Source organism: Otolemur garnettii, unplaced genomic scaffold, assembly GCF_000181295.1.
Source record: "Otolemur garnettii isolate 467f Iridium unplaced genomic scaffold, OtoGar3 scaffold00013, whole genome shotgun sequence".
Taxonomy (NCBI): domain Eukaryota; kingdom Metazoa; phylum Chordata; class Mammalia; order Primates; family Galagidae; genus Otolemur; species Otolemur garnettii.
In genome coordinates this window covers 27,995,388-28,005,923 of record NW_003852408.1, presented here as the reverse complement: position 1 = coordinate 28,005,923, position 10,536 = coordinate 27,995,388, and the positions used below count along the sequence as shown (strand labels likewise).

General features: G+C 41.0%; 1 protein-coding gene across 9 annotated transcripts in view; it reads left to right on the top strand.

Moving 5' to 3' along the window:
• The window catches only part of NBEAL1 (neurobeachin like 1), a 223,551-nt gene that overhangs the window by 24,539 nt on the left and 188,476 nt on the right, over nt 1-10,536 (top strand). For all 9 annotated transcript variants that reach the window (XM_012802289.2, XM_023510403.1, XM_023510402.1 and 6 more), the window contains exons 3-4: nt 4,726-4,817; nt 10,154-10,315. In XM_012802289.2, the coding sequence (XP_012657743.2) occupies nt 4,726-4,817; nt 10,154-10,315 (254 nt within the window). The remainder of the gene's footprint in view (nt 1-4,725; nt 4,818-10,153; nt 10,316-10,536) is intronic.

Genomic DNA, 10,536 nt, shown 5'->3' with positions numbered 1-10,536 from the left:
CCGGGCTGGGGATTCGAACCCGCCACCTTAGGTGTACGTGGCTGGCGCCTTAGCCGGTTGAGCTATAGGCGCCGAGCCGGAATACAGATTTTTTAAAGGGTTTTTTTTCAGGTTGTGTGGAATGTGGCTGCTTTTGGTGTTAACTTCTTACGGCCTTGAGTTTACTGATCCTGACTAAACTCCCCATTTCCTTTTCCCCAATAAAGCTCCTTTTGTTCATCTACATTGTTTAAAGCCATTTTAGTGTAGTGGAAAGAGCACATCCTGGATTCATGTCTATTTGTATTATTCTGGCATTATCAATTTAGCTGTATGATTCTAGGCAAGTTAGGTATCTTTATAGCTTTTTTCCCCTACCCTATAAAGTGCGGAAAATTGAATCTTCCCTGGATAATAAAGTGAAAGTAAAGGCCCTGCCGGTCTTGGCCTCCCAGGGTGCTGGGATTACAGGCATGGGCCACAGCACCCAGCCAGTAGTCTTTCTTTCTTTAGACTGTTAAGTAAAGTGAGGTATAAATGAGATTTTTTTTTTTTTTTTTTTTTTTTAGATTCCTGCTATGCTCAAAAAATTGTGTTTTACTTCTAAGTAAATGAACATTTCTAAATTTAAATACCATTTCTTTCCTTATAGCTGCTCAGTTTTTTTAGGTGAACTCTGCTTGCCAAACACTTGGTAGCCTGACCAGATACTATCAGAATTCCTAAATAAAATATGAAGAGAAATGCATTAATTCTTTATGATGTTGTGTGACTGTTTTGTATCTTTTACCATGAGGTAATTATCTGCTATATTAGAGAAGAACGATGATAAGGACAACTCTAGCTACTGGTATTTCTGGACTTCTGTCTTGAATGGATAAATCAATAAATGAATAAATGAATGACATCCTAGTTGGAAATGTAAAAAGCAAGTGATGAAACTCTTGAGAAAATTTCTCACAAAAGATAGCTCTTTGGACGGCGCCTGTGGCTCAGTGAGTAGGGCACCGGCCCCAAATACCAAGGTGGCGGGTTTGAGCCCAGTCCTGGCCAAACTGCAACAACAAAAAAAAATAGTCAGGCGTTGTGGCGGGCGCCTGTAGTCCCAGCTACTTGGTAGGCTGAGGCAAGAGAATTGGCTAAGCTTAAGAGCTGGAGGTTGCTGTGATGCCATGGCACAGGACGACAAAGTGAGACTCTGTCTCTAAAAAAAAAAAAAAGATAGCTCTTTTTCTAAAATACTTCTTCCTCCTAATTTCTCAGTGATGATGTAGATAGTGGTAGTTTACAAACTGCTTTTAGAAGAGCAGTTATTAATAGAAGGAACAAATACACAAAAGGTCATCAGTCTCTGTATATTCAAGGAACATTCTTTTAGATTTTGATTGGTAGTGTAATGCTTTTATTTTAGGGAAATAACTTAAGTTCCCATTGTCCAAGAGCAGTGCTTAAGCAATGATACTAATGACTAACTGAGACTCTTAAATCACATGTTGAAATTTGTCATAAAAAAGTGTTGAGGAGGCAAAGGAAAAACATTGAGCATAATTTTTAAGATCACACACACACACTGGAACCTGTAAGTTGACTGCGCCAGGAGGCTGTAACAAACTGGACAACATACAGAGGGGGGTCAACATAAGGAACTAGGTTTGTTGTACTGAAATGTACGTGCAGTGCATGTCTGGTTTATGAAAATTAGACCGCCTTAAGGAGGTGGTCAGTGTAGGGAGGGGGTCAACTGTGGAGGTTCTACTGTCTTATTATTTTGAGACAGGGTTTCACTCTGTTACTCATCCTGGACTGTAGTAATATGATCATAACTCACTGTAACCCTGAATTCCTGGGTTTAAATGATCTACCCCAGCCCTCCTACTTAAGTCTCCCAACTAACCAGGACCATAGGCATGTACCACCACATTGAGTGATTTTTAAGTTTTTTTTTTTTTGAGACAGTTTCAAGCTGTCGCCCTGGGTAGAGAGATGTGGCATCACAGCTCACAACAACCTCCAATTCTTGGGCTTAAGTGATTCTTTTGCCTCAGCCTCCCAAGTAGTTGGGACTACAGGTGCCTGCCACAATGCTGGACTATTTTTTTGTTGCAGTTGTCATTGTTTAGCTGACCCAGGCTGGGTTTGAACCCACCAGCATGTGGCTGACACTGTAACCACTGTGCTATGGGTGCTGAGTCTGATTTTTAAATTTTTTGTGGCTTACACGATCCTTTTGGCCTCCCATTGTTCTGGGAGGATAGGTGTGAGCCACTGTGCCTGGCCATTGATACCACTTTATACTCCTACCAGTAATATATGACAGTTACAGTTACTCCACATCTTCACTAACATTTGATATGGTTAGTCTTTTTACTTTTAACCATTCTGTTGGGTATATAATGGTATCCCATTTGGTTTTAATTTTCATTTTCCTTGATAACTAATGATACTAAGCACCTATTTTTATGCTATTTGTCCACCAGTATATCTCCTCTTGTGACATGTCCAAGCTTTTTGCCCGTTTAAAAACTTGAGTTGTTTGTTGTTTTGTTATTGACTTATAGAAGATCTTCATATTCTCAGTATAAGTCCTTGAGAATATTTTCAGCCAGCATCTAGCTTGTCTTATTATTTTTTAATTATGTCTTTTGGTGAGTAGAAGTTTTTAATTTTGATTAACACCAGTTATCTTTTTTCTTTTTGTTCATGATTTTTTTTTATAGATTTTATTTATTTTATTTATTGAGACAGAGCCTCAAGCTGTCCCCCTGGGTAGAGTGCTGTGGCATCACAGCTCACAGGAACCTCAAACTCCTGGGCTCAAGCGAGTCTCCTGCCTCAGCCTCCCAAGTAGCTGGGACCACAGACGCCCGCCACAACGCCCGGCTATTTTTTGGTTGCAGCTGTCATTGTTGTTTTGGCAGGCCAGGCTGGATTTGAACCTGTCACCTTAGGTGTATGTGGCTGGCACCTTAGCCACTAGAGCCACAGGCACCGAGCCTGTTCATGATTTTTTATGTCCTATCTAAGAAACATTTGTTTATCCCCAGGTAGTAAACATACTCTATTTTTCTAGAAGGTGTTGGTTTCAGTTTTATGTTTAGGTTAATGATTAATTTCCAAGTTGACTTTATTTATGCATTTTACACTTCCTTTTAATTCATTGACAAATATTTATTTAGCACCTTGTCAGTACCAGGCACTGTTTCAGGCACATAGTATCCATTAGGAAACAAAAAGATAAAAATCTCTGCACTTGTGAAACCTATATCATATGGGAAGTGGCAAACAATAAATGAATAAGTAAAATTAAAGAGTATAATTAAAGGTGATAAAGGATCTTAGGGAAAACAGAATATAGTAAAGGACAGTGAGAAGGTTCGAAATTTACGGCTTAGCGCCTGTGGCTCAAGCGGCTAAGGCGCCAGCCACATACACCTAAGGTGGCGGGTTTGAATCCAGCCCCAACCCACCAAACAACAATAATGGCTGCAACCAAAAAATAGCTGGGCATTGTGGCGGGCGCCTGTGGTCCCAGCTACTTGGGAGGCAGAGGCAGGAGATTCGCTTGAGCCCAGGAGTTGGAGGTTGCTGTGAGCAGTGAAGCCATGGCACTCTAACCAGGGGTACAGCCTGAGGCTCTGTCTCAAAAAAAAAAAAAAAAAAAGAAGGTTCGAAATTTTAAGAACAATAGTAAGAAATAGGCCTCTTGAGAATATGTTATTTAAAGAATGACTTGAAGAAGATGAGGGAGCTAGTGTCCCTCCCAGGTACATGGAAGAAGAGTATTCTGGGTAGAAAAAACAGCCAGTGCAAAAGCCTTAGTGTCGGGAACCTGTCTGCTATGTCTCAGGACCAGCCAACAGGCTATTGCAGTACTGAGTAATGGTGGATAAGGTCACAGGGATATAGGAGGGCAGGTTGTTTAGAATCTCAAACATTAAAAGGACATTAAAACTTTAGCTCTTTGGCTGGTTGTAGTGGTTCATACCTGTAATCCCAGGACTCTGGGAGCCTGAGGCAAATGGATTGCCTGAGCTCAAATTGCACGAGTTCAAGACCAGCCTGAGCAAGAGTGAGACCCCACCTCTAAAAATAGCCAGGCATTGTAATGGGCGCCTGTAGTCCCAGCTACTTGGTAGGCTGAGTCAGGAGAATTGCTTGAGCCTAAGAGCTTGAGGTTGCTGTGAACTATGACGCCATTGCACTGTTCTCTGAGGGCAACAAAGTGAGACTGTCTCAAAAAAAAGGACTTTAGCTCTTTGAGTGACAATAGCAAGCCCTTTGAAGGTTCACTATACTTCATACATACTTTAAAACAGTACATGTATATTCCTAAATATCACTTAGAGATTTCATATTATTCTTCCTTTTTTTAAAAATTTAATTTAATGATTTTTTTTTTTTTTTGAGACAGAACCTCAAGCTGTTGCCCTGGGTAGAGTGCTATGGCATCACAGTTCAGTAAACTCCAACTCCTGGGCTTAAGTGATTCTCTTGCCTCAGCCTTCCACGTAGCTGGAACTACAGGCACCCGCCACAATGCCTGGCTATTTTTTGGTTGTCATTGTGTTTGGCAGGTCTGGGCCAGATCCCAACCCACCAGCTCTGGTGTATGTGTCTGGCACCTTACCTGCTTGAGCTACGGGCGCCAAGCCATATAATTATTTCTTAATAGAAATAATAAATTATTGTTTCTTATTATTTCCTTTGATAAATGTATTTAATATTATAATGGTTTTCTTATTTCAGAAAGATCCAGATTACCTGAAGCTATGGTTGGACAATTTTGTTTCTAGCTATGAACAATTTTTAGATGTTGACTTTGAAAGGCTGCCTACCAGGTATGTAGAAACACTAATTTCTTAACCTTGGATGAGTTTGTTCAATTTTGACAGAAAGTTTTTTTGATGACATATCATAAGGTTAGCAATTACGTTACATGTTTGGTAACATGTTCTCATGGCAGATATCACTAATTGATCATAGTAGTCTTTCTTGACAATACTAGACCTATCTTCTAGAAGCCTTTTTCTGTTTTGGTGAGAGACAACCAACTGCATGTCCTGCAGTTCACATTTTTGACACTACTCAAATCCCACAAGTTAAGGACAGAGTCCTCCACAAGACTGCTCTCACTTCAGGCATCAGCCAGTCTTAGGCGCCACCTATATTTCTAACCAACTGGCAATAAATTCAGGGTTCTCTCCGCTATCTCAAATCAGGTTCCAACTGACTGCACTGACTGCAAGAACTTGCTGAAAGCACACACTTAATGATCGTACCTTTGTTGTAAAATAACACATATAACAAGGTTGGAAGGGTCCTGGATGCAGAATCTCTATGCTCTATGCATGTTGCGTCAGGGTGCATTTGCTTTCCTGAATGTCAATGTGTTTACTAATCAGGAAGCCTTTTTGAGCTTGGGTGTCCAGAGTTTTATTGGGGTCTTATTACATCATTCATTATGTGGTTGAGCTCCAGCCCCTCCCTCTACCTTCTTCCCAGGAGGATGGGGTAGGGGTGAGGCTGAAAGTTCTAACCCTCTAATTGGTGCTTAGTCTTTTCTGGTGTGAAGAAACACATGGATAATTGTCCTTTAAAGTAAACTGATTTTATAGAATTTCTAAGTTTGAGAATTCATAATGCAAGGCAGAGATGGCTTTTACCAGAATTTAAAGCCTTGACCCTTAAGCTAGGCTTCTTCCTGTGATATAATAGATATTCAGTAGCCAAACAAAGGAGTGCAACAGATTTGTAGAATGTAGGAAATTGCAGTAAAAGGAACATAGACAGTAGAGTCCTTCTAGAAATGGGAACATCTTCCATTTTTTTTTTTTTTTGAGACAGAGCCTCAAGCTGTCCCCCTGGGTAGAGTGCCGTGGCATTACAGCTCACAGCAACCTCCAACTCCTGGGCTCAAGCGAGTCTCCTGCCTCCGCCTCCCAAGTAGCTGGGACCACAGGTGCCTGCCACAATGCCCGGCTATTTTTTGGTTGCAGCTGTCATTGTTGTTTGGCGGGTCCGGGTTGGATTCGAACCCGCCACGTTAGGTGTACGTGGCTGGCACCTTAGCTGGTTGAGCTATAGGCGCCGAGCCCATCTTCTATATTTTTAAATGCTCACACAACATTAAGAGCATGACCAAAAATTTAAAATTTATCTATAAGGCATGTCCTAAGCCCCAATTTTATAATAATATTTAGTTGAAAGAAAACTTCTTAGAAGCTACTTTCTTTTTTTCTATCTAGTTATTTATTTAAAATCATGTGCAAATAGAGAATGAGATGACCAAGGACAAAGGGAAATACTTTTAATTTAATTTATTTTTTATTTTTATTTTTTTGAGACAGAGCCTCAAGCTCTGGGTAGAGTGTTGTGGCATCACAGCTCACAGCAACCTCCAACTCCTGGGCTCAAACGATTCTCCTGCTTCCGCCTCCCAAGTAGCTGGGATTACAGGCACCCGCCACAACGCCTGGCTGTTTTTTGGTTGCAGCCATCATTGTTGTTTGGCGGGTCCAGGCTGGATTCAAACCTACCAGCTCAGGTGTATGTGGCTGGCGCCTTAGCCACTTGAGCCACAGGCGCTGAGCCTTAATTTTAAAAATAAGTAGGATAAAATATTAGAAAATCTGGCTCTGTGCCCGTAGCTCAGTTGTTAGGGCACTGGCCACATACACAAGGGCTGGCGGGTTTGAACCTGGCCTGGGCCTGCCAAACAACAATGACAACTACAACCAAAAAGTAGCCAGGCATTGTGGCGGGTGCCTGAGGTAAGAGAATTGAGTAAGCCCCAGAGTTTGAGGTTGCTGAGAGCTATGACACCTCAGCACTCCACTGAGGGCGGTATAGTTAGACTCTGTCTCCAAAAAAAAAATAGAAAATCTAATGTTTTCTTCCTTATTGATAATATTTTTAGGAAAGTGGGGAGAAATGGTTTAACCTAGTATTAAAAATAAGGTATACTTCAATTTTCATTATTTTGAGATTACTCTGGGTTTTCTGACCACCTCTTTTTAGCTCTTTAGCAGGAAAAAAAGTATATATTGAAAATGAGAGATTTTCTGGTGCTACTACTAAAAGAATGAAAGAATCCAAGACAAGTGAAGTATACCCAGACTAAAATGAAACATTTGTTACTTGGCTGTAGAATTTGATGTTCTTTTAAGTATGTTTTGTGGTTTATTTTTTGTGTAATTTACTTAAAATGAAGTGATCGTTTTATAAAACACTTCCTGGCTGGATGCCATGGCTAGTGCCTTTAATCCTATCACTTTGGGAGGCTAAGGTGGGAGAATTGCTTCAGACCACGTGTTTGAGACCAGCTTGGGCAGTATAGCAAGACCCCATCTCTAAAATTAAAAAACTTAGCCAGGCATGATGGCATATGCCTATAGTGCCACCTACTTGGGAGCTCAGGCAAGAAGATTTCTTGCACCTGGGAGTTCAAAGCTACAGTGAGCCATGATCATGTCACTATACTAAGTTTGGGTGACAGAGTGAGACCCCACCTCAAAAAAACCCAAAACCCAAAGAAAACCCTTTCTTAATTTATGTTGTAGGATGGTTCAGAAAGGAGCTAATTACATTTATTCTGTGTATTTATATAATGTGCTTCAACTTTTTCTGTCTGCATTTACCCAAATAGCCTTTTACTCAAGTGTAAAAATTCTAGTCATACTTCAGAGACTGTATGATCTGAAGAACAGACTACTGTAGTAAAGAGTAAGTGTCATCTAATTGTAGGTGCTCTTTAGGAAGCTCCCTTCAAATTTGTAAATTTTTCTTTTCTTTCTTTCCTTTTTTCTTTGAGACAGGGTGTCACTCTTGCCCTAGGTTGAGTGCTGTGGTGGCTTCATAGCTCACAGCAATCTTAAATTCTTGGGCTCAAGTGATCCTTTTGCCTCACCCTCCCCAGTCGCTGGGACTATCTGCCACAATGCCTTCTAGTTTTTCTATTTTTAGTAAAGATGGGGTCTTGCTCTTGCTCAAGCTGGTCTCAAACTCGAGCTCAAGCAGAGTCCACTGCTTTGGCCTCTCAGAGTGTTAGGATTATAGGTGTGAGCCACTGTATCTGGCCCCTAGAAATTTTTCATCATGGTGATAGGGACATTAGTATTTATTGGCTCATAGAAAGATTCTTAGGCTATAGCAATAGTACATTTAAAATAAAGTACATTTTTATAGTTCTTTAGTACCTAGCTCTTTAGACTTTGAATCTAGGTGTGTATTTTTATTATGAGAGACACACCAGAGGAGCCGCTGACATCTGATGTTGGCATTTGCCTTTAAGGAACCATATAGTCTTCTTACACAGAAACCGCTTGTCACAAAGCATTCGAATATTCTTTTTTTTATTTTTTTTTTGAGACGGAGCCTCAAGCTATCCCCCTGGGTAGAGTGCCATGGCATCACGCTCACAGCAACCTCCAGCTCCTGGGCTCAAGCGAGTCTCCTGCCTCCGCCTCCCAAGTAGCTGGGACTACAGGTGCCCGCCACAGCGCCTGGCCATTTTTTTTTTTTTTTGGTTGCAGCCGTCATTGTTGTTTGGCGGGTCAGGGCTGGGATTCGAACCTGCCACCTTAGGTGTATGTGGCTGGCGCCTTAGCCGCTTGAGCCACAGACGCCGAGCCTGAATATTCTTTTTAAAAATCTTCTATTGATTTTCATGCTTAGGGTTTTATCTTCTCCCTCCCCCTTCCTTCTTATCTTTCTCCTTTCCCTTTGCTAGTTATCTTTTGTCCCTCTTCTGATCACATGGCTTGGGGAGTCTAGGTAGGTTAATGATGTTTAGTAAAGCAGGTGACAAATATTAAACTTGTTATAGTTACTTTATTTTTATTTGTCAGTAATTATTGCTTCTTTTGGAAATGGCATACATTCTAGTATACATGATATTTGGTATATATAATATTTCGAAGTTGAAAGTAAATTAATTCATAGTCTGAATATTCCCTCCCCTTTCCACTCCTCTGTTGTTAACTGCCATGTCTTGAGCAAAAGGATCTTATCCCCTACACTCCTCCCCTATTCTTTCCTCCCCTCTCCTTCCCTTCTTTCCCTTTTTTTTTATTTTGAGACAGAGTCTTGGTCTGTCACCCTGGATAGAGTGCTGTGGCATCATATAGGTGCCTGCCACAATGCCCAGATATTTTTAGAGATGGAGACTTGCACTTTTTTTGGGGGGGTCTCACTCTTGTTCAAGTTGGTCTTGAACTGGAGAGCTCAAGCAATCCACTCGCCTGGGCCTCCCAGAGTGCTAGGATTATAGGCGTGAGCCACCACACCCAGCCATATTCTGAATATTTTCATTAAAAATAGTATAATTGGCTGGGCATGGTGGCTCACCACTGTAATCCTAGCACTTTGGGAGCCCTAGGTGGGAGGATCACTTGAGGTCAGAGTTTGAGACCGGCCTGAGCAAGAGTGAGATCCCTTTCTACCAAAAAAGAGAGAAAATAGAAAAATTAGTCAGTGTGGTGGCATGCTTCTGTAGTCCCAACTATTCATGAGGTTGAGGCAAGAGGATCAATTCATCCTAGGAGATTCAGGTTATACTGAGCTATGATGATGCCACTGTACTCTAGCCAGGGCAACAGAGAAAGCCTCTATCTCAAAAAAAAAAAAAAAGTATAATTGAAAATAATTCGTCATATTATTTCTGTTTCTCTCTGTCTCTTCAGTAAGCCTCTTTTCAAGTAAGACTAACCACTCTGCTCTAATAATCTAATTATATGGTGATGCCTTGCAGGCAAGAAGGCACAGAGTATCTATTAAGAATAACAAAAGGTGGCTCGGTGCCTATAGCTTAAGCAGCTAGGGCACTAGCCACATACACTGGAGCTGGTGGATTCGAATCCAGCCTGGGCCCACCAAACAACAACAACCATAACCAAAAAATAGCCGGGCATTGTGGTGGGCACCTGTAGTCCCAGCTACTTGGGTGTCTGAGGCAAGAGAATCACTTAAGCCCAAAAGTTTGAGGTTGTTGTGAGCTGTGATACCATGGCACTCTACCTAGGGCAACAGCTTGAGACTCTGTCTCAAAAAAAAAAAAAAAGAATAAGAATAAAAGAACATCTTTAGAATATGAGCTGAAAATGGAGTTCATTTAAGTGCCAGAGATTTTCTTCCTATATTTCAAAGTCCTTCTTATTTTCCTCCCTTTATATTGTAGGGTGGATGATGTGCCTCCAGGAATATCACTGCTTCCTGATAATATTCTACAGGTTCTGAGGATCCAGTTGCTACACTGTGTTCAGAAAATGGCAGACGGGTTAGAGGAGCAACAACAAGCCTTGTCAGTTTTGCTTGTCAAGTTCTTCATTATTCTTTGCAGGTATCTGGTTAAAAAAAAAGGTAAAAAAGAATAAAGAAGGAAAACCAAAAGCCTGTCAATGTTATAATAATTATTATCAAAAGAATCATTATTGATTATTGATGATGTTTATAGTTACATGAAGCTTTAAAGAATGAGTGCACCTGGCTCAGCGCCTGTGGCTCAAGTGGCTAGGGCACTAGCCACATACACCTAAGGTGGTGGGTTCAAATCCAGCCCGG